The 25,310-nt window shown below is 35.0% G+C and overlaps 1 protein-coding gene across 13 annotated transcripts in view; it reads right to left on the bottom strand.

The window, feature by feature from the left end:
• PTPN13 (protein tyrosine phosphatase non-receptor type 13) overlaps window positions 1–25,310 on the bottom strand; it is a 178,684-nt gene that overhangs the window by 76,956 nt on the left and 76,418 nt on the right. For 12 of the 13 annotated variants that reach the window (XM_072942794.1, XM_072942828.1, XM_072942809.1 and 9 more), the window contains exons 7-9: window positions 17,556–18,122; window positions 3,964–4,059; window positions 3,476–3,569 (exon numbers count right to left, since the gene is read on the bottom strand). In XM_072942794.1, coding sequence (XP_072798895.1) covers window positions 3,476–3,569; window positions 3,964–4,059; window positions 17,556–18,122 — 757 coding nt within the window. The remainder of the gene's footprint in view (window positions 1–3,475; window positions 3,570–3,963; window positions 4,060–17,555; window positions 18,123–25,310) is intronic. The other variant, XM_072942860.1, reaches the window with a different exon arrangement.

The raw sequence follows: 25,310 nt of genomic DNA, 5'->3' as shown, positions 1-25,310 counted from the left end.
CCAACTTTTTCTCAATCACTCACCAGTTGCTTAGGACACAACTTAGAGTCATTCTTGACTCCTCTTTCTTACAAATGCCATATCTGAACAAGCAGCAAATCCTGAAGGCACAACCTTGAAGATGTCTATATCTGACCCTTCTCTGCCACTAGCAACCTAGTCTGTGCTGCATGCATCTCAAATGGAGGAGTGTCATTGCCTCCTCACTGGTCTTTTACTCCTGCAATCTATTCCTCTCAGAACGGGTCAGAGTAATCCCATTACAATTTAAATCAGATCATGGCTCTGTACGCTTTCATCCAATGGCTTCCCATTATACTTAGAACATCCAAAGTGCTCCCGTTAGCTTCCGAGGTCTGACATGATTTGGGTCCTGGTTACCATCCACTCTGCCTTCCCCTCACTCTGCTGCAGTCACACGGCCTTTCCTGCCATTCCTCTAACATGCCGCACATCTCCCACACCTCAGGGCCTCTGCACTTGCTGTTCCTTTTGACTGGAACCCTCTTCCCCCTGATATCTCCACATTTTACTTCCTCATTTCAAATAGTTTTCTGTTCCAATGTCATCCCTTGGGAGAGAAGCCCTCTCTGATCGCCCTCCCTATGTAAGACAGAACTTGGACGTCCCAGCCCTGTATTCTCTGTTCCTTCTCTATTCCTGCTTCATTTTTCCTCAAAGCACTATCACTAACTGATGGCGCATTACTTACTCAGTTTTTAGTGACTTAGTGGCTATCCCTCAGCCCGATAAAGTCCCAGTACCTAGAGGTACCCAGTACACGGTAGGTACTCAATAAACATTTGTTGAGTGAATGATTGAACATAATTTTATGGCTCCCTCTCACTTAATGGGGGTCAAGGATAATGATAAGAATTTGAATCTATATATTTTAACTCACATTTGCTGCTTTCATCAAATATATTAGTCTTTCTGTTCAAATCATTTATTACCAGGGCTACAAATAGGGAGCAAAAATGTTTATCACTTTATCTATCCCAACACCATATCTGGTAGAAGACTGAAAATTTTGAAAGACAAAACAAAAACAAAACAAACAAAAAACTAAAGAAATCTAGGTGATTTAGGAATGAATAAATATGTTCTTTTGAGTCAGGAAAAAAAGGTCACCTCATCAAGCAAACACGCACAGAAACCGTGGGAATTGCACCTAAACTGTACTTCAAAAGTTAACACAGAAAAAAACCTTAGAGATGCTCCTTGGGAAACAGATTTGAACATCTTTTTTGGTCACTGAAAGACATGTTTGATAGCTCAAAATCCCAAAATTACTCATTCTGCTGTATCTGACTCATAATTTCCTGTTACTTTCCCCCCATCCGCTATGATACAAATCAATAGCGCTGTTTGGATCTGTTTTTCCATTTCATTCTAGCTAAAGGGAATGGAAATTTTTATAAAGAAGCATGCAACATGTCTAAATACAGAACTATTTATAGCTCTCACAAATATGCGACCTAAAGAACAAACAGAGCCTCCTGACCATGTACTAGCATGTTAAGGGTATTATCGGAAGCCTTTGTCCACATGCAGAAAACTCTGCACTTGAATAAGGAATTTAGACTTTAATGTATTTTTCCTTGGGCAGGAAAGAGATGGGACAGTCTAAAAGAAGCAGAGTTTAGCATCTACATTAAATGTAACAAATACAACCTCCTTCTTGAAGTATTTTTCTTTCACCTGTACCTTTATCTAATGCAGATGCCATGAATACCACGTCGTGTTTTTTTCCCTCTGAAAGTGTGAAATACAAGGTAGCTTAATACTAAAACACGACTTGATGAGCTAAGGCCTTAATGTTACCTAAAATAGAACCCATAAACAGTCAAAACTAAGATTCTCTCATAACTCTGACACTTTTCAGATATTATCAAGAACATTGAAATAAGACTCACAAAATGATTTAGTTTTGTTTGGAGGAATATGCTTTTAAGTAACTAGCAAACTGACTATAAAATCAATCAGTTATAGCACATAATCCCAGAAACTGTTCCAGTTGTTCTCTCTACTCCTGCTTTTGGTTAAGCTAAAAGGGCATCACAGTAACAATTTATGTTTTCTCCAAATTACACATATAGAGAAGAGTGACTTCCTTGGTCCCACACAGAGCTTAGTGCAACTCAACATTTGTTTCTTAGTGCTAGTCATCCCCAGATAGTTTTAACTTAACAAAACCATGTAATATCAAGCACAGATCTGTCTTCGTCTCTTACCTTTTTGGCCAAAATTACCAAAATGGGGTCATCACAATTATGATTACCAAATGGGGTCATAGTAATATAAAATGCTATTATGCAAATATAAGGTAATGAAATTTAGGTAAATGAATTCTTATTAGAGTGCTCCTCAAAGAAAAGTATCAGGGACTATATTAAAAGGAACAAGGAAGAAGAGAAAAGACATCAATTTAATAAAAATTCAAACATTAAGGAATAATTTTAGTGCAATGTATTTAATTACTTAGAGTCTGAACCCTGGATAAACTGTCTGCTTTAATCACATGGCTAGGGTTACCTGGTCTATTAATAGTTTACGGGTGTGAAACAGTGTCTGCCAGAATTAATTAGCTAAAGGGCAAGTTTTTGTTATTGTCCAGATGATTTTTTGTATATAATGGCACTTGAATTGAAATGAAGTGAGATATCAAATTTAAAAGGGAGTAAAGTCTGAAGCAACCTCTGGTTCTTTACTATCACATTACAAATTTCAAATTAATGCTTAACATTAACAACATGCTTTTGTTCATGTAGGGGACCTGTGCACACATGGAAAAGATACACATCAATATATTCACTGCTGACTTGACACTTTTCAGTTCAAACAAGTAAATCAATCCATAGCTATAATACCACCATCGCAACCCTAGCCTGAGAATAATACCCAGCCAGCACCTCAAAAGAAAGCTGAGGATTTTAGTACGAAAATGAACTCCAGACAGACCAAACTGGGCTTTTAAAAAAAGTACAAGATAACCTCTTTTAAGCCAGGAGAGATGTAGTGAAAATTAACTTTTTACATAATAGGTTACTTAGCCGTAATGTACTAATTATTCACTCAACAAATAACACTCACTGAACGCCTGCTTGTTGGACCCATTCAGCCTTGCTCTGAGAAATCAAAGTTTACTACCTTCTCACAGATGTTTAATGCCATGCCTCCAGAACTTCCTTACTGCTAATAAGTCATTTTACATTCAGATTGACAATTTTAAAAACCAAGCACAAACTATAAATAATCAGAGTCAGTTCTAAATTTAAAGGAGTCCAATAACTCAAACCACTCCAGAAACCTTTTACATAATTGAATGGATTTGTAAGAATGTAAAGAGGAGGGAAAGGAAAAGAAAAATGTAGAAAATAAAGGAAAGGGGATAATTCAAAGAAAATTCTTGATTCTCACAAAGAAAACAAAACCTGTCACTGCAAATATATTATCATCTTTTCATGTTGCATACCTTGGTCTCTGTGACTGGCCTTGACCTGAGCTTTCATCTACCCCTGGGGGGCCGCTGTTGGACTCAAATCTCTTTGAAGCTTCACTTTTTCTCACTAATTGTGAATGAAAAAGGAATAGCACAAGTATAAAAATATGAAGTAATCTTATTTAAAACTCAAGCATTTAGCAGATACATAAGATAAGTTTTACAAATCATATTCATATAATCAAATTAATGACATAATGTCATTAAACTCTTCAGAGGTAAGTCATCTTATTTTTGAAAACAATGAATTATTCCCTCTATTATGAAAATGACTATACTGCTGTTTGATAAAACTGCTATTAAGCTCCTATAAAACTATTAAAATGGTTAACTGGCAACTTTTTATAATTTTAAAATCTTATGTGGAATTATTCCTTTGACATCTTATATCTCAACACTACCAGAAGAGAAGAGCAATCATGGTTTCTTAAGACCATTTTGCTTGTCTGAGTATCTCTCACCTTGTCTGAAATCTGATTCAGAGGAAATAATAGATGGACTTTCACTGGAGGTACTGAAGATGTCACTGTGGTAAGCTTTGTACCTTCGAACTGGTTCTAGAAGGATTAAAACAAAAACATTAGAAAACAAAGTCATTAGCTGTTCCACACAAATCGAATCAAATGTTATATTTATTCCCGTGAGATGAGGACATTTTATATATTGCTTTAAATTTACTAATTGCTGGATGGTATTCAGAAATGTGACTACAATTTTGAAGTGGTTTGGCATACTGGTTAAGAACTTAGACTCTGAAGCCAGATTGCCTGGGTTTGAATTTCAGCTCTGCTACCTGCTAGGTGCATGACTTTAGGAAGGTAACAATAGTGTGCATCTCATAGGCTTGTTGTGAGAATTAAATGAATTAACGTATGCATAGCTCTTAGAACAGAGTGGTTGCTATAAAACATCATCATTAACAAGCAGTTTTTGATTGCTTACTCTGTGTAATTCTGTTAGGTGCTATAATAGGGATGGAAAATCCAAAGACACAGTCCCAAGCTCAAATAATTTAAAATCCGAAAGTACAAAATACTTAAGCTCAACACTTAGTTCCACCAGAATGAGATGAGCAAGCACTGGGAGTGGGGGGTGGGGGACTGTGTAGGGTTGGGCAGCGCGTGCTCTGTACGAGGGGGGCAGAACCCCACTAAGGTCTAAATGCTACCTTCTCAACGTTTCTGACTCACCCCTTCTTCGTACTCACGATCGCTATCACAGATGACTATTCACCTCACATCTGGACTATTTCACGTGTCCCAGATTCCCCTTTCTGCAGTCTTGCTCATCTCAGTTCACATCACAGAGAGTAGACTTCCCAGAAATGAAAATCTGAGCATCATGCTGTATTTCTTAAACTAGAGTCTTCAAGATACAGTTTAGAATCTCCTTAGCTTAGTATTCAAAGCCTTTCACAAGCTGGTTCCTGACTGCATTTATAGCAATGGCTCTCCATAGTGTGAAGTCATAGATTCTTACTTGTTAAAATCAGATGAAAAGTACAGACCTCTCTTCCCCACCCCTCAAACCACAAGGATACACAAACATTGAAACAGAACTTTAAAAACTCAATCCAAGTAGAACCTTTGTTCCATGACACCAACACTATCCACTTCTCCAGACCAATTCTGCACTCATATAACTGGATTTACAGATAACTAAAGGCATATTAACGTTTAGATTCTTTCCTGAGATACTCTCCCTGCTAGGAATGCTGTTCCTCCCTTTTCTTTAGAATATTTTTCTTTTCCCTTTAAGAGAAGCCTTAAAGGAAAACAAACAAACTTTCATGTCCACCAAAGCGTTCGTGATTACCTAAAGGCTGAGGAAGGCACTGCTTCTTTTACTTTTATATTGTCTATGCTTAACTAACTGTGAGTCTTCCACGGTCTAATAGTTCTCTCTCCACTTGTTTCCTCTACCTAAACAATAAACTCTGACAAAAAGGACTGTGTCTTTTTTAGATGTACCTCGAGTATGTGGCAAGTGTCTGATGCATAGCAAGCACAAAATATTTTCTGAATGAATATGAAATGAGTGAAAAGATGAATACAAGTGATGTACAAGGGTCACTGATGATCTTCAAGAGGGCTATTTTCATTGTTTAGACAGGTCACAGGCCAAATCAGACTAGATGGTAGGAAACAGAGATAATGAGTAACACTATTCTTTCAAGAAGTTTGAGGGTTTGAGAAAGGAAAAAGATTTTTTTCATAAAGTAGACTAAATGAGTTATCAGGGTCTTTTGGGCAGGGTGGAATGTCTGAGAATGATTTTAGGCAGTGGCTAATAAGCCTGTAGACTGGAGGAGGTTGCAAATGATAGTGGAGAAAACTGATAAAAAATGTGATGGAAGCAAGAGGAGATGGAAAAAACCCAACATACATGGGATGGCTAATTTGGCAAGGAGGAAGAAACTTTCTTAAGAGACGGAAGTGATGAACAAAGGAAAAAGTGAAAATACAGAGGGAATCCCAAGATACTCATATCAGAAAGTTGCTGTACTCCTGGTAATGAAAAGTAAATCACTTTCTGAGAAGAGTAAAGAAATTCCGCTGTGAAGAATATGAGAAGAGTCAGCAAAAAACACATGAAAGCTTTTATGTAACCATGAGAGTTTAGATTAGACTAGAATGTATGTATTTTGCTAGAACCAATCAGAATGGTTCTGTGGCTTTTTCTTGGCACTAGAGAAAGCAGACCATAGGAAATACCTAGACTGGAGGAGTGACATGGGTTGTCTGGTAGCAGATTGTCGAGGTATATAAGGGTTTCTTTTTCACTAGTTTCCAAACTTGAGGACAAAATGAATTATTCCCTTGTGCTAGAAGGCATTTAATAGAGATTGTTAAAAGAAAAAGAGATGAATGAATGAATGAATGAATGAAAGAAATAGCTAAATAGCAACACAGAAAGCAGGCTTGTGGAACTAGGACAGAAATGATGGGCTGGAAAAACTGGGAGGTCATGCTGAGACGAAGGACAGGAGTCACACTGGGAGAAGCACAAGGATAAATGACTGGCCATGGACTTGATAGAGAGGCAATTACATTCTGTTCTTCTAACAGCGTTTACCTGGAGAAGTAGGCATAATACAGCAGACTCCTGTTTTGTCCAGCTTTGTATACAGTGAACATGAGTTATCACATAACACTATGGTTAATTAAAAGTTTTGGAAATGAAAATCCAAGTATTTACCAGCACTTAAAAAAAAAAGATTCCATTCTACCACAGGGATGTCTCATGGTAAAATAATTTTTAAAAATTCCCCTGGTTTAAGATGAATGTGATTTGAAAGGATTGTAGAAGACATCAAACAACAGTTTTATGTAGTACTATTTAAATTTAATGAACACGGTTAAATACTTATGTAAGAACTGCTATTTTCAAGGGGCACCAAAGAACTTTTTGTTTTATTGTATCGAACCTTCATGTTAAAGTTTAGAGGGGTTTCCCAAGGTAACTTCACCAAACGACAAACTTGGCATTGTAACGTACAGGACAGTAAAACCATCAAGGCCAAGGAGAAGACACAAACATATGGAGATAATATGGTTCTACCTCCCGAAGAAAAGTCAGAAGTTGCAATAAACCTATTTAGTAGATACAGAACCTCAGTCACTTGGATGTTATACCACACAGTAACAATTTCACACCCCATGAAACTATTTCATAGCTATTTCTGCAAAGTGGCTGTAAGACAGTAAATACATTTTAACTTTAATTTCCACTCTTTGGTGGTGCTTTCTAACTGCTTATATATTATTTCACAAGTCCATATTCCCTGTCTTTTGCTTGCCTATATTTTGTTTCCTTTACTCTGACAACACTAGTAAACTTCTTTCAATCCTTGGGTCCCTTAAAACAAATTAATGTAACTTTGACAACCCTCTTAAAAATATAACAATAAATCATCTTCCCTTGATGAACTACTGGTCTGTAAATGCTCTCAGTACCACACATGGGGGGAGGGAGGACACTGCCTCGTGACGCTTTACCGTTTTAGAGTTAATAGGGCACAAGCACTTTGGAAAGTTGAACTGGATGACTAGTCTGGCAGGGCAGTTAAGGGGTAGGAAGACTGTTTTTTCCCTTCTAAGACTGGGGTAGAGATGGGGTGTCTATGTTAATTAAAGTGGTGGAACTCTTTTGTGAGCTTCTTGTTTTCCAGAATGTATCTTTTAAAATGTTAGCTATGTACCTTTCATGTGATGGCATGGCAGTATTACCAGATTAAAGTTCCCAGGCAATATCTACTACTCAGACATGCTTATAAGAAGGTTATAATCGGATTAAAGTTCTCAGCCAAAATTTACTACTCGGTTGTGCTTACAAGCCCTTGTAAGCTTTCCATTTCTGAATTAAATAATACATATAACAGTTTCAGGAATTATTATAAAAACACATGACCTTTATCAAGAGCATCTGCATTGGTGTACATGGAGAGGCACATTTTCCACGCTGACAGATCATTTCAACAGAAATACTTCTTGACTTTCTGAGATGACCTATATAAAAGGCACTAACTAGATACAGTGACTTTCTCCCCCTGTTTTGGTCTGCAAAAGAAGGGTAATCCCTAATTTTTTACAAGGTGTCCTAACATTATTAACAGCTTTTTTTTTTTTTGGAGCATCTAGGCAACAGAGATATGTTTCGCTCTATGTTTATGTATAATACTAGCACTTTAGATTTGGTCCAGATCCCAGGAATGTGGTATTAACTGCGTGATTAAAAACACACACAACTTTTTATTACAAAAACTTCTAGACACAAAAACAGAGAGGACAGTAAGCCTTCATATATATCCATCTCTCAGCATCAACAAAACCTAACGATTGCTGTATTTTCTTCTTCTTTTTTTTTAATTGAAGTATAGTCACTTACAATGTGCCAATTTCTGGTGTACGCATAGTGTCCCAGTCATGCATATATATATGTACACATATTCGTTTTCATATTCTTTTCATTAAAGGTTATTACAAGATATTGAATATAGTTCTCTGTGCTATGCAGAAGAAATTTGTTTTTCATCTATTTTTATATATCGTGATTAACCTTTGCTGATTATTATTTTAATTAGAAAGTATTAAACTTTTTTTTAAACAAAGAGATGCTCCTAAGTATTTATAGAATATTACAAAGTTTTTTGAATGCCAAAATTCTTGAATCATGTGCAATGGATCTGTTAAGAATATTCAAATACACATTTTACAAAATACACATGTGGCCACTTTCATTGAAATGTTAAAATTGTAATCACAAAATTTTAAGCTGTCACATTACAACTGTAAAACTGAATTTATTTGCCTTTTGTGGGATAAAATTAGACTCAGTATCTAACTTGCTGCTTTGCAAATTTCTTTTCTCAGCTAGCAAATACTTAAATGAAATCTACGTTATATAAATCAGTGCACTAGAGTTCATTCAGGATTATTCCTCATTTCACTGGATGACGTTCTTCTCTTTGACTTCCTGTAAGTACTTAGTTTTTAGATGTGGAAAATGAAGTTGTAGTTAAGAATCTTACTGTAGAAACACTAGTGAGTGCAAAAGAAAAAGTGGGAGAGTGAAATTAGCCTGGATACATGTCACCAGGAAAGCAGCACCAAACTGAATACATGTATATAAACATATAAAACACACAGGAATATAGTCTCTCTAAAAAAGCATTTTGTGGAATAGTGGTGAGAGAATGAGAAGAATAGGGACTAAAGAAGAATGGTTTAAAGAATTCACATCTGGAGAGAAGTCTAGTCATGGAGACTCTGTAATCACACATGCTCTGACAATTAAATATAATCTTTTAATTTCTAGTATTATCTTACCATAATTAAGAGTATACTAATTTTTGGTTAAAATACAAGGTATAAAAGTCTGAAAAATATTTGATTACCCTTTAACTGTAATCTGATCCTCTAAACAAAATTCACTCCAATTCTACTAAGATATAAACTCCACTTAAATAGCAACATTAAAAAGCAGCTTTTCGATAGGCGCGGGTTTTGTCATAAATTCTTGACAATTTAGAGTCACAATTTCCACCAACACTTAACACATTTAACACTTTGAACATGTAAATCTGTGGCACGCAATCATGGACACTGTATTTCTAATGTCTAGAGGATTATGAAGACCCGCATATTCTGTGCTTACATAAGGCTATTTTGGATGAAACGTTCAAATCTACAATCTTCACATGAAAATGAATCTAAGCCAGCACAAACTGCAATCTAAAAATACCATTTACAAGTGACACATATTCAAGCTCAGACAAGTAACATGAAGAAACTGAGACTTAGGCAGTTACAACATCAGAAATTAAATCACCACTTTGAGCTTGGCATTTCTTTACCTTTAATACATGACCTAAATTACAGATAAAAGTTTCAAAGAGAAGTGTGCTAAAATGACTTGTTTTGCAACTCAGAACTATAAAAAAAAAAGTTTAAAACCCTGCATTTTTATGGTTACGGGGCCTAACAAAATATTTCAATCTTCAAATACAGCAGAATATTTCAAGTAAAGTAGTAACATTACGTATTTGTGTGTGAAGCATTTTTCTCTGTGCTTTCTTTTCAGGGGGTTATTTAATTTCTGGAGATGAGAGACTGTACCTTTTGTATGCTCACTAGAGACCAGTGAATTCTACATTACACCATGCTGCATGATACATGAATAGAATATATTCTAAAGTCCCTCGAAAGCTAGACACAATCAATAAAATTTTTAACCAGGAAGAAAAGAACTCATGCAAGTATGAATATATATAAATAAGGAAGGATATATGGAGACATACTCTGTGAACTATAAATTACATAATGTAAAATCTGTGCAGAGTAGGGATTGCAACAGGAGTGGACAGTCCCCTGTTCCTTCCATGAGGGTCTTGCGTGATGCAGTGGCCACAGATCTGGGCCAGCTGTACCACTTCTAGCATCCTCCTTTACTGTTATGAAGTCAACCATCCCTTCTACAACTTTCAAACAGTACAGAGTTCTAAAGGAAATCAACTGTATTTGCTGTTGGTTGGTCAGGCTGTGACTGATAAGTATGTGATTTTCTCTTAAAGTTGGGCAAAACAGAGCAGAAGGAGGTGGGATTTTTGCCTCACTATATAGTATAATTTATCAGAGAATATTGTATTGCATACCTGAAATAGCACCATTGACTATATTAAACGTTTAATATTAATAGCCATGTTGCAATATTCAGTTTAGGTTATCAAACACTTACTAAGGATCTATTATGTCAGGAGTAGTGTAGATGCTAAGGATATAGCCATGAATTAGACCAGGTCAAATTTCTGATGTCTATAGGAGAAACAAGCTCCTCAGAATGAACAATTGCAATGAAAAATACAGGCCATCATCCTGAAGTAGATGATGAGAGAAAGCTTCTTGAAGCAGGCAATGCCTGAAAGCTTTGACAGTCTTAAGGCAGGAAGCTGCATGAATAAAAGCATATATAAATATAAAATGGACTGTAAGGAGGGAAGGGGAAGGGGTGGAGGACACATGGTGTTGGAGTGACATAAGAGATGGGAAATGCTAAAGGATGAAACTGGAGAGATATGATAATAGAAAGCCTTAAATACCATAATCTGAGGAGACTGAATTTTATCCTGTTCAGCTGATGAAAAGTTATTAAATGGCTGAAGGCAGAGAAGAAATGTATTCAGATTTGCACGGTGAGAAACGGAGGACAAATTATGGCTGAGAGATCAATTTAGAAAGCTATTTCCACAGTCCATGGGCAACAGAAGGAATTGAGAGATTGGGATGGAATGAAGAAATATTTTGGAGGTTAAAGTTGCTAGGTCTTAAAACCTGTGATGATACTCATTACTAGTAAGATCCATTTTAAATCTTTCTTAAAACATTGACCCATGCTTTTCAGACGGTTCCTATGTCAAAGCCAAACTGGGTCCACGTTAACTAGGTATGAGTTAAATTTAAATTAGGTCCCCAATTTCTGATCAAGCAAGCAGCCTATGATTCCTGTGGACTTTAAAATCAACATTATGTTACTATGAATACAGACATTGGAAAGTTTGTTTTGGTTTCACCTTTAACTTTCCTTAATGTTTAAAAACACAACTTCATTTTTTCCACTTGGATAAATCAAAGGAAAGAAGTAAATGTCTATTCTCAGTTGTGTTTAAACTAAAGAATAACTCATTGCATCTCTCTTCTCAAATGCTTCTCAAACCAATCTTTCCTCCTTTGAACATGGGTTATTTTATACTGGACAAACCTTACATGACAATGCTCTGAAGCTGCATTATGTGGCTATGTAAACTTAAATAAAATACTAAGTTCCTTGGTTGCACTAGCTACAATGCAAGTGCTTAGTGTCACATGTGGCTTGTAACTACTGAGCTGGACTTGGTAGATACAGGACATTTCCTCCACTGTAGATGTTCTGTCGAACAATGCTGGTCTAACATATTAATCTCTTCAAAAAATTTCAGCCCTGGAAACACAGTAGGCACTTGATTCTTTCTGGCTAAGATGCTGAATCCGTCTATAATATTGGCTCTCCAGAGATACAAAATATATTTGCATCTTTGTAGTATAATCATTAATCATTAAAACACTGATCATCCACTGTGGATTGGGTGCCCCTGAGTTAATACAACTGTCACCCAGATTTGGGTTATGTGGCAATCACCATGTTAACACTTAAAATATATGTGATATTTGGCCAATATCACAAAAAATTCTTGTTTGTTCTGTGGAACTAAGTGAAATAGAAACTAATTATTAAAATTATTTATTTTAGTTCATGGAGCAATCCCAATAACAACTCAGTCTTTTTTTGGCGGGGTGGGGGGAGGTGGGGCTATTCAAAAGGAAATGGGGTGAAGAAATAAAAACTGAGTAGTTCATCTTTACCAGTTTGGGATCTTAGAAAAGAGAGAAGTTTTGAAAAAAATTTCTCTCTCTCCGTAACAATGTCACTAGGAGTACCCTACATGATGAACTATAACATTTATGAATCCATCCTCTTGCTTTTCAGAAATGTATAAAAACTTATGCACTTTCAAATCCAATGGAATGAATCTGAACGGAAATGAAGCCTTAAGGTGCCTCAATAATGAGAACAGGATCACATACTTGAGGGTTTACATATTCTAGTTGCACAATAGAGAGTTTAAGCTGTATCCCCAGAGCAGTCACAGAACAGCCAAACTAGGCTGGACCAGGGGCCAGAGCACTGAAAGGAAGGAAACAACACTTAATTTAGACAGAAAGTAGATTGACTTTAAACCCCTTACATAAGTAATATTTAACCATAGTCACTTTTTTAGAATTTAGTTATATCTTTTCTTCATACTCTCCCTTCTAGTATCACACAGAACGCAGAGGAGTTTGGACCATTGGAAGCAAAATGCTATTCACGGTCCCCACCCAGGGTGTGGAGTGCTGTTCATACTATACTCACAGTACCGGTTCCAAGTCAGTCTCTCATCATTAGGAGTGTGCTGCCAACCCACAGAGCAAGGAATAGGGAGTGTGTGGTGATCACACCACAGACAACACGGCGACAGATACTCTTATTAGAAAACAGACAACTTCTCAGATCTTGAGATGGAGTAGAGAGAGGTGGAAAAGAAAATCCTGGAAACAAGGGAAAAAGGAAAGGAGTAGAATAGGACAGTCCCATGCTGAAGTAGAAAGAGTAAAATGAAAAGAATAAAGCCAAAAAAAAAAAAAAGGGAATGATATCAAATTTTGGAATTAGTTTCCAAGAAAGAAATCTGTTATGCTTCTTTCTGCCCCTTCTCTACTTCTTTATGAATGTAGAGAACTATTTGAAAGGTAAAGTACTAACTTAATAATCACAGTAGTAATTTTATATTTCCTTTTCAATCACAGTTTCTTCTTTAGCTTCTTTTTTGTTTCTAACTTTATTTTTTTCCCAAAGAAATTAGAACACTCAATAAAACCACTGCTTTTTGACAGTTTACTCCCTTACCTCATGGGGCACATAACCATCTTACAGACCCCACCATAGTAAAGCCCCACCAAAACACTATCTAAAACAAAACCAAACAAGACCCCAGTGTCTGCCACAACCGAGCATGTAACACAATGGAACCACATCTTAACTGCTATCCAGTGTGGTTTACTGAAGAAAGAACCAAAAATGCCTCATTTCGAGCCTTTCTTTTATAATGATTCACTGTATTAAAATTATACAATTTTATTAGGAAGAGATGTAAGGAATTTGTTTAGGTGGTTAGCTGAATGTTCATCTTCCCAGGCAGTAAGATGTTTTCCCAATAATGTATCTGAAATGTGTCTGCTTGCTGCTTGAAATCGGAATGGCAGAGTGGAAAAAATCTTATTCTGGAGCTCCAGAGACCTGGATTCTATATTCACCTCTGTTATGAATTATGAATTATGTCTCTGCTTTGGCAAACTAATCTACTCTGGGTCTCTGAAAATGAGATGTTTGGTTTAAATAATATCTAAATTCCTTCCACTACCAAACTCCATGATTTTAAGGTCTGGACACCCCTGTGCTAGCTGGCTGGTTGATGTTGTCAGCTGAGGAGATGCAAGGGAGGTGATTTAGGTAAAAGCTCCTTTCAAGGGGATGGGGCCCAGGCTAAGGAAAGGGCTATACATCTGAGGTTCAAGGAGACAACAGTCTCTCCTGTTAGTGCACGGAATCTCCTCCTGTGCCCAGAAGAACAAATTGAAATTTATCAATTTCTTTTCTTCTGATTGCTATAGTAACACAGTGAACACTGGAACACAACTTTTTTAAAAATTAGGAAGTAACATGTAGTGGGAAATCTTTAGACTGGAATGCTGAAATTTGTGACACAAATCCACAGTCTCCCATAATGATGGAAACTTTATCATTAACTAGTTATGTGATCCAAGCACATGTACTCTAAGACCTCTTCTAATTCTAAAATTACTCATACCCAGTAGCAACTTCCAATTATAAAGACCACAAAAACTGTACAGAGTATTATGAAAATATTTTCAAGTACTTTAAAACAAGAATATTTAAAAAGAAAGATGTACAAGAAAATGTGTACGTTAGTCATGTAAACTGTTCTGCTTGATTTGTCACACATAAAAGGGACCTATGGAGCCTACTTTTCCTAAGAATTAAATGAGATAAATGGGATTTACATTATTTTTAATTCTTTTTTCTTCTTTGTATACTAGCTAAAATCTTCATATTAGCAATCTGCGCTTTATTTGCAGAGTTAACGTAAATTATCTTTACTTTAGAAAAAGACAGTACAGCATAAAACCAGCAAGTCACTCAACCAAATAACAAGAATTATTGCTTTTGAATTCTAAACCTCAAACTTCCTTTCGAACAATGCTTTTAGTCTAAAGCAAACATAATTTATAACTACTTGCAAGTCACTATATAATAATGGAATTTATTTAAGGTGGTGTAAGTATTTCCATTATAAACTAATATTTCCAAGGTGTTTTGTTTTATTTAACTTGGTTATAAAATATACCCTGGGGGAAAAATGGGTAGGTTCTTTGTGGTAGTAAATGCTTTTAAAAACTCTTCCATACTAATGAAAGATTTCAGGATAGAAATTATCCTATATTACACAATTCAAAGCATATTTTATTTTATTTTAAAAAGATCTTTTCCTTTTCTTGTATCTTATAAAAAATCTAAAATTTCTAAAACTGGAAATTTGATTTTTAATAACAAGTTACCATTTTCAACAAATAAAAGTCTACGAAGATTATGTATTACCTTTGCGGATATATTTGCATATATGGAAACAAGTTGGTCTATTTGAGTTTCCTTAATACACTTACACACATGTGTGCACGTCTCCTGAGAAGATAAAAGACTTCTATGCAAACCTGGACATAATTTGGCTTAATCCTAATTTCACAGGAAATCCCCCAAATCACCTATTCAAACAAAGCATGTTAAACAGACTATTTATTGTAGCATAATTTAACAAATTAAAAATATTTTCACTGAAGTTTTGATTTTTTACTATTTAACTCTCAAACCAAGGTTCAAGTGTATTAAAAATACTTTCCTTGGACTTCACTAATCCACACTACTATTAATTTACTAAACAGTAGGTCAAATAATCTTTTGTAACATACACAAGAACATCAGAAATTATGATTTTCATATTCACATGTTCAGAAAATATATCACTCAGGGGAGGGTGTAGCTCAGTGGTAGAGGGCGTGATTAGCATGCACAAGGTCCTGGGTTGAATCCCTAGTACGTCTACTAAAAAATAAAATAAAATAAAATAAAATAAAATAATTAATTAATTAAAAAATACATAAAGAAACCTAATTACCCACTCCCCCAAAAAAGAAATCACTCAGCCTTTTAAATGTTAGAAACACTGTGCATCCTCACGATTTATATTCTGAGACAATCATGGTTTTATATATTTGAATCATTGAGGGAATTTTTTTCCCACAATTAGTAGCATTTCTTTACATAAGTGTCTCCAAAAAGGTATGCTCATAAGACTATCCAGCTAAATTATATTCATATGCTAGCTACCGCACAACTCTAGTCATGAAATACAAACTCTGAGAGACTTTATTTTAAGCTACAAAGTGACTACTTTTTGCTGTCATAACAGTTGAAATCATGCATAAAACAAATTTCTAAGTTTTTACTTTCTGTCTTTGAAAGTTTTCAGATCTAGATTATACTTGACTATCTCATAATGATGGCTCATGTTTTTAAAAATGCAAGTCATACAAACCCATAATACCAATTAAGTGTTCAATAATTTCCTCTGTAATTTCAAATTCCTTACTGATTTGCAATTCCAGAATTGGAAAAAAAATGCAAACCTTTATTTCTGAGAAGTAAAGTACAATGTGGAGTGTATTTTCAGCTCCAGAACTATGCTTAAAACTGAAGTACCAGAACACACATTTAGCAGAGCACTTTAAAAGCAATCCATGAATCAAAAATATTCAATTGGGACAGTGACCTTAAAAATGAGTATGACCCTATATTACTACTCTCACTGAACTAGAAGCACCTTACAGCTCCTTTTAATCAGCTATGTCCCAGGGGTAGAGCAGTCAAGGGGCAGTTATAAAACTTTTATCTTCAAAAATGTAGAGGATTAGGTTGAAAACTCTCTTATTTTGCTTTCTCTTCCATCTAAAGAGACTAAAAATAGCCTCTATCCAATATCTAGAACGTAATTTTATTCTATTCAATATACTATGCTTTGTGTGTGAATCAGATATTTTTTGAAACAGCTTTCCTTTGCAAATAAGTTTATCATTTAGAAAGTTATTTTATGTCCTCATACTAAATATATAATAATTTGACTTATTAATTACTTTACATTCATTACACAATTAATTTATTTTTTGTTAAGCCCATTTTACACACAGGGTAACTTCAGGACTTGGAATGATTAAGTCTAACTGCTGAAGTAAGGATCACATAATTCAAACCTAGGCTGACTCTTAATCTATAAAACTAAATACTATTATTCTAAAAATATAGATTTACAACTTCATTCCACACCAAAGAAATGATAATTTCCAGGAGTCTTGTCCCAAAACTTGTTTTTTGAAGCTGGAGATTTGGGAACCAGCGCTTTATCACCACGCTACTATGCCTCCCTGGGATTGCTGATTTTGATGAACTCCATCTCATTTCCATGAACCAGTCCTTTACGGAAGCCTCCCGCAAGACAGTGCACGACAGACGGTACTGTGTAGCATTAAAAAGAAGTAGAAAACATGGCTCCTGCCCTTGAGAAGCTCACAATCTAAAAACGTACTACCCAAAATATTGAGAGACTGTTAGATGATGGGGCGGGGTGTGTTTAGCAGGGATGGCTTTGTGGAAGCAGTGTACTTTGAATTAGGGTTTTTGTGGAGGGAAGAACAGAAATTGACAGAGAAGTAAGAGACTAACCTGGGTACCAGAGGTTTGGCAGTGGAAATAAGACTTGTGGAATGGTTTAACAACCCTTCTTTATTTCAAAACATAATTTTAAATATTTCAATTCAATTCTCTCTCAAACACACACAAAATTACTAACCTTCCACATTCATGGCTTCTCTCAGAACCTGAAGTTTCTTTTGTCTTTCTCGGATTCGGTCCAAAGCACTTGATATTGCTGAGGAGGTGGGCAATTCTCGTGTGTGAAACACTGGATCCATTTTCTGAGGGCCAAAGATATCCAAGGCTATGCTTCCATCTGAGTATCTTGCCTCCTTTTTTCGAGGAGTAGTTGAAGTCCGCACTGTTACCTCCTCAAGGAGAGATTGCTGGTATCTGTCAGTCTCCCCAGAAGAGAAGTCTCTGTCAGCTGTGCAGAGCAAGTCCATGGATGAAGCCCAGATCTTCTTCTTGGGAAGCACATCAATGCTGCGGATAGCTTTTTTTTCTGGCCCACTAGTTTGGAACTGGTAAGGGGAGCAGGAATTTTCAGAATCTTCATGTCCAGAATTATTATCTGATGAAATGTCCTTGAAATAATCTTCCTCATCTTGTGTGTCTCTGATGGACAGAAATCCCATAGATTTACTAAGCCCTTTGTTAAGAAAGGTCTGATGAGAGAATGGAGACTTGTATGTGTCTAGTACATCAGAAGTAGAGCTTCTTCCTGGAATGATAAGAATCTATCATGTATGTACAGAAAAATAACTGGAATGTAACCTTACTATTGACAATGAAAGTGGTGGCAATTTCCTAATTCTCCAATGGAGAATCAGAGCTGAAATGTGGTGGTGATGGTGATGGTGATGACAGAACAAGTGGAAAGAGATGCTATGTTTGTATAACTTTTCAGAGTCCAATGTTTCTTATTTAGTGATATCAATAACAGATTGAATTTACTTTTTAAAGTAGCATTATTTTGCATTTGAAGGTGAATTATTTGGTTTTAAAAAACAGATAAGAGTTTCCGATACTCTCCAGTTTGGTAGAATATTAATTATTCATGAAATTACTTGGGGGTAATAATAAAACATATAGTCTACTCCTTTATCTAAAGACATAATTCAAATATGTATTACTTTAATATGAAGCCCTGGCATCTTCTGGTCATTGAAATAAATGTTCAAAGAAGAAACAACATTTTTTTTTTGCTATATTCTGGATGGGAAAAAAAGATAATAGTATTTGGAATTCTTAAGTATCAAAGTTTTATTATGATTAGAAACGTTTTCAGAAAATTTGATTGTGTTTGAAATCCAGACAATCTGATTGTGCTTAAATTATGGAAGAAACTTAATTTTTCCATGACAGACCATTATGTACTGAAATAGTTTTTCCTCTCGAACATAATGTATCAATGTTTTTCAACTGGAATAAAGTACCAATTCTTATTTATGCTTTAGTCCTTGATATAGTTAAAACCAGTATAAGCCATTTTAATTTTTTTAAGGCAGCAGTCAGTAAATGCATTGAGACACAGCAAAAATGCCCAACCAGAAATTAATTTTTGAATCCACAGATTCAACAACAAAATCACACATATATATGGCTCTACTATTAAAAAAAGAGAAATGTAGAAAAGTATGTTATAGTAACTAACCCAAAAGACCATACACACTAAAGATTTCCTGGGTGACCATCTGTGATCCCTCTTTGACAACCTATTTGCTATGGATACAATAAAAAATGATGACTAAAACCTTTCTAGTAATAAAAAACTATTTATTAATTCATTTGAAAAGTTAATTGCCTCCTCAGAGCAAGAAATATAAGCTTTAAGTCCCCAACTATAAATTTTATCTTAAAAATAATAGAAAAATGAATTAATTTCAGAATGGCAACAGATAATTGCTTGAGAATTGGATTCAAATATTTTGCTTTTCTTGTAACCCATCGTCCCCTGAAAATGGATCCACTTAAGTGTAAACAGGGGTAACATGGATACTTGAGGCACATCATCTATAGAGCATGGAAAAATAAGGCACATCACATCTAGACAGACTGTCACCAACCTCAGCCTCTAATATAATCTAAAATTGATAAATATATGTCTATGTTGCAGTATTTAGTGGTGAGTTACATTCTTAAGCCACACATTGAAAGTCATTAATTTAAAATTATATTACAAAATAGAGAACAAAGATATTCTTGAAAACAGAATACAGCAGATAAAAAATAAGAACTGAAAGAATTTAAGGATCATACAACTATAGATGAACTCAACAATCTGCGTTCTTTTACCATCTACCAACAAGTAGTCAAAACTCAGAGAAAATCAAACACGTGGGTATTCTGACAACACCATAAATTCATGGACAACTATTTTGACACTAAACTTTATGTGTTAATAGTAATTTCACTCATTTTCCACAACAACTGCTTTGTTTTTCCTCATTCTTCAAATTTCCCACCTTAACTCTCTCCTCTCTGTCTTTTGATCTTGTCTCATATTCCACGAAGCAAATAGAAGCTGTCAGAAGATAGCTTTCTCATTTTTCCAGGACTAATTCTACACATCTACCTGTGTCTGCAATCTTTTCCCTACTGTCTCAAAGGATGACATTTCCTACCAGTCGAAGGCCAATTCCCAATATGAGTTCAATTCCTCCTTCCTTTTACTTTTTCCCCAAAGATTTTATATATTAACCAAAGATTATATAAAATTAATATTTATATATTCATATATGAAATATATTTTATTAATACATAATTTACATATTAAGATTGATATATTATTTAACATATTATTAAATTACACATTAATTTTTATATAATATATATTTTCCAAAGAATATATATATTAACCAAAGATAATTTCTCCTTTCTCTGTTGCATTATCCCCCATTTCTATGGAGTCATTCCCATTGGTATACAAAATGCTCTAATATCTCCATAACCAAACCGAACCAAACAGAACCTCTCTCCTATTGTCACATTTCCCTCTAGCTACTATGTCCCCCAATTTCTCACTTCACATTCATTATTCTCCCCACTGTAGACAACTTCCAACTCCTCTACACCTTGGCAACTCTCATCACACATCACTAATGACATCCATATTACTAAATCCAATGGATGGTTTTGAATCCCTACCTTATTTACCTCTCAGCAACAACAACTAAAAGTGATGACAGTCCCTTAATGAGTCACCTTCCTGTCTCTACAAGCCTAGTTTCCTCCTACTGCTCAGACTGCTCATTCTAAGTCTTTGCTTTTTCCTCTCCCTCTACTGGTTATCCAAATTGTTGGATTTCCTTGGGTATGAGTTTTAGGACCCTATTTTCCACTCTTTCCTTATATAATTTCATCTATTAACAAGGCTTTTAAGTATTATCTATGTACTGACAACTCCCAGATTTTTATTCTTGGCACTGACCTCTTCTGGAAGCTCCAATCTGAAATAATTGGAACTTCTACTAGTATATCTCAGAAGTACCTCAAACTGAACATGATTAAAACTAATCTTTTGCTTTCCACATCCAGAGATGTGCATTTTACCCCTTTTTTTCCCACTTCAATAAGTGGCACTGTTACCCAGCTGAGTGCTCAAAACAGAAATATGGGTACCATACTGAAATCCTTCATCTTCTTTATTTCCCATATCAAATCCATCAGAAGGTGCTGGCAGGCTAAATTCTCAAAGTTATGTTATTCCATGTGATTATTTCCAATTCCACTGCCATCCCCCTATTCCCAGTTAACTTTATCACCTGAGTAGATAGATAACTGCAGTGGTCTCCCTGTTTCTTCTTTCTTCATTCAGCTACTCTCTACTCAGCATCCAGAACTATCTTCTCAAAATACAGATTCCGTGATGTCACTCCCCTGCTTAATAAGTCCCAAAGGCATACTACTGTACTCCAAATAAAATCTAGACTCCTTCTGGATGTGCCAGTTGAATCCTTTTTAGTCACATCTCCATTTCCCTTATTCCATCCAGGCCACGGGTTTTTCTCTGTTAGGATCTCTTTATATGTTAGGGCCTCGTACATACTATTTTCTCTGCCCTGAATGGTCTATTTTAGACCTTTCTTGCGGTTAGTTGTTTCTTATCCTATAGTTTTATTTTAAATGACTTCTTCAGTGAAGCCTATCTTGACCACTATTGAAACAGACCACTTTCCAAATGTATCATGAGTCTATTCCATTTGGAACAAGTAAATTATCATTCTCTTCTAGGTCATTAGTATTTGCTAGCAATATATTAATAGGTCATGGTATCCTAAAAGAGCCATGTCTTCTCATTAGCCATATGAAGCTTAAAATTAATAAGATGGCTCTTGGATAACCACGGCTTTATAAATGCTAGGTTTTTTATTGTCTTTATGCAAATTAGTAGACATGAAAATATTTCATTTCATATTTATTAAAAGTTCAGAAATTTATTTAAAATTCAGGAGGGCAGTGCAAAATTATAATAAAAACAATTCCTTTATAAGTTTTCACTAACTTCCTACAAAATATGCCAAATTTAACCATGGCTTAATCTGCTTTATATGTTTGAAAATCACATGATAGCTAACTTAAAAATCTCATGACTATTACTTAACAGAAGATGATTTTGAGCCACAGTTAAGGTCTCTTCTAGTCATAGAAAAGAGATGTCTGGACCTAAGAGGTTTCTCCAGGGGATCTTCTAGCCTAGGTTTACTTTTTGGAGGAAAAAGGAGGCACATCTTTAGGTAGGGACCTAGAGACGTGGATTTCAGCAGGTTACAAACATTACTATTCTTAAATCACATATTCCCAACCAGCAGGAGTCTCAATGCGTTTTCTCATGTCAACGATGCTCACTGTCTTCAACTACACAACTAGACATGTAATTGCCCAAGTAACACATCACAGGTGGATAAAATATATGTGGCATCATACATAGCAATATAATATTATGGTTGTTTTATGTTGCAAAAGCACTAGGGAAAAAATTTCACTAATCTGGGAACTCAAAATGACAGTTCAAGAGTAGAATTTGGCCATATAAATGAGGAGAAATACAGAATTCTAGGCCCATTTATTAGATACTTAAGTCTACTAGATCAGTGAAGACATACCGTTAACACCAGTGCCACCAGCCTAATAACTGTATTTGAGATTAGATCAACTGCTTTCCAGATCTTTCTAGACATATGCCCAGACTATTATAATTATTTTATTAAACAAGCAATAAACAGCACTAAAATCAATTAAGTACACCTAATAGCTATGCTCACTACTCATTTTGATCACAGGAAAATAAACTAGTAATACTTTTGAAAACAGTGCCATTGGAGCTACTCTTAAAAGATTTTAGGTGGAGGCTTCTGCGATACTGTCCCATTCTGGCGGAGTTAATAGCGCCTTCACCTAACCTCACAGAGCATGCCAGACCTCTAAGAAGACATTTCTCTCATTATATTAAAATGACCCATTATATGATATATCTGTCACCACTCCAACTCATTTCCTCACCCTGACCCCCGACTGAAAGAATAACATAAGGGACCATGTTGTACTGGTTTTTGTATTTCCAGTTCCTGATAAAAGAGATTCCAAAAGGATGTTTGTAGAATGGGTTGGTTATGTAACTTTTGAAACCTTTTAAAGCCAATTTAGGTAGCATAATCTACCAGAAAGCTTATTATCAAAAGATGGGATTTTAATTCTAGCTTTATCATTCAATCTATGAGCTTGGGCAAGCCACTTCATTTCTGTTTCTCACTTCCTTGGCCTACAAAAATGTGGGTATAATCTGTTATGCCTTCTTCTTAGAGATGACAGGATAAATGAATTAACCTGTATGAACTATTATGAGCTCTTCTGAACAAGAGCAACATAAAAATCTAAATTTTGCTTCCTTTTTGTTTCTACTTTATTTTCTGCAGCATATAATTATCAACTGAGGGATAATTTAAGTTCTTTTGAGAGAAAATCATAAAACCAGAAATCAAAAGATCTACCACAACAAAAGTTTTAGATTCTATAATAAAAAAATCAAATTATTCAAAACAGAGTAAGTGGTTTCATCTCTTGAGGATGCTCTGAGTTCAGAGAGTTTATGGACAACATTAGATTACATACAATACTAGTATTCAAATTTAAAATGAAACCATAAACACTTTCAGAGAGTACATGGCTTGCTAAAAGGTAAATGCGGAACAATAAATAAACTTTGAAGAGCTATGAATAAAAGATTTTAAGAATATAAGGTGTCTTCATAATAGAACACATTCCATTTATTAGGTAAAGTTGAAAAAAAATTTCCTTGTAAAGTACATTGTGTTTTAACTATTTTTGTTGTTTATGATTAACATTAACATTAATGGGATATCTTCATCTTTCCTCTCACACACAGACTCAAAAAATTCATAGCATCTCTTAGAAGCTAACTTCAAAATGACATTTCAGTATTAAAAGGGGCTCCCCGATTCCCCATCTGTCCTCCCAAATGTGTTCAAGTACATAAAAAAAGAAACAGGATATTATCAATTCACCCAAGTTTTGAAGCACTATCATCCTGATCTGATCAAGGTGTAAATTTCCACCTTAAGCTTGGCAGGAAATGTCTGATTTCTTTCTGCTTAGTGAAGCCATTTTATCAGCATAGGCAGTATTAAATAACAAAGTGGGGGCACACAGCCCACTAGCTTAGGCCTTAGCCTCTGTAACAGATCTCAAAGATAAGACATAAGGAGAGACCTTTTGAGGTCATTTACTCATAGATGAAAAATTTTAGTGTTAAGTTTTAGATGAACAATCAAATGACTTACATACAAGGCATTACCCCTAAAACTGCTTACTTCTTTTAATCTGATTCTGTATCTCACGCCCATTTTGACATTTTATTTATTGAAAACTGTGGTCAGGAACCTAATAAACAAAAGCTATCACTACATGCAGGTTTCAGGTTGGTCTGCATCAAAGAGAATGCGTTATTACTAATGTAATATGAGAGTGTTGCTTTGCTGCAAGTGACGACGGACTTTTAAGAACTGGCACTGCCCACAAGTAAACCAGTGTCCTAAAAGAATATTTCTTCTTTATGAGGTAACTTTTTTTAACCTTAAAGATTTATATTATAGTGGTGTATGCCATTGACTATTAGCTTTTAATTGCTTCTACCTGGTAATATCTGTAATTAGTATACTATGCCGATTCTGTACTTGAGATGTGATTTTATAAATTTGTTAAAGATAAATTAAAAGAGCCTTTGAGCAGTGCTCCTGTGGTAAGCAATGGCTAAGATGGGTTGGGGAGTCCTCTCCTATTTCACTCGATCCAAAAAACGTTACTGTTTCTTTAAGTATAAGGACCTCTAATTATACCCCAAATTAGAGGAACTAATTTAGGTTTATCCTGAGTGACAAACTGTACTTTCTTATAAAGTCTCTTGAATTTAGACATTGGGGAGATTTTATTCTCCAATAAAGAGATAGGGTTATTAGAGAATTATTTATTAGAGAATAAAGAGACAGGGTTATTAGAGAATGGACAGTCTATTTAAAGATTTCTCTGCTAATTTTCTTAAGTTGCGACAGTCAATTCTATTTATTCACATTTGTACAGTCTGTTTAGTCATAGAATTTTAAAGCATTATTAGACAATAATACTAAGTCTTAACACTATAAAAACAAAGTTACAAAGGAAAGGCATTAATAATTTGGTTTAAAACTTCAGATATATTTGTTGTTATAAGAAAATAGTCTAATAACATGAGCCAAGATGGTGAACTACAGTTTATTTTTAAATTTTTACTCTGCATACAACTTAACATTCAAAATAGGTTATCTGAAAAAATAAATCATAAGAGTGTCACAGATTTCTTTTTGGAATCATTAAAATTGTATTATAAATATATTATTATATCTAATATTTTTAT

Source organism: Vicugna pacos, chromosome 2, assembly GCF_048564905.1.
Source record: "Vicugna pacos chromosome 2, VicPac4, whole genome shotgun sequence".
In the NCBI taxonomy this organism is placed as follows: Eukaryota; Metazoa; Chordata; class Mammalia; order Artiodactyla; family Camelidae; genus Vicugna; species Vicugna pacos.
This window is presented reverse-complemented; position numbering and strand designations above follow the sequence as displayed.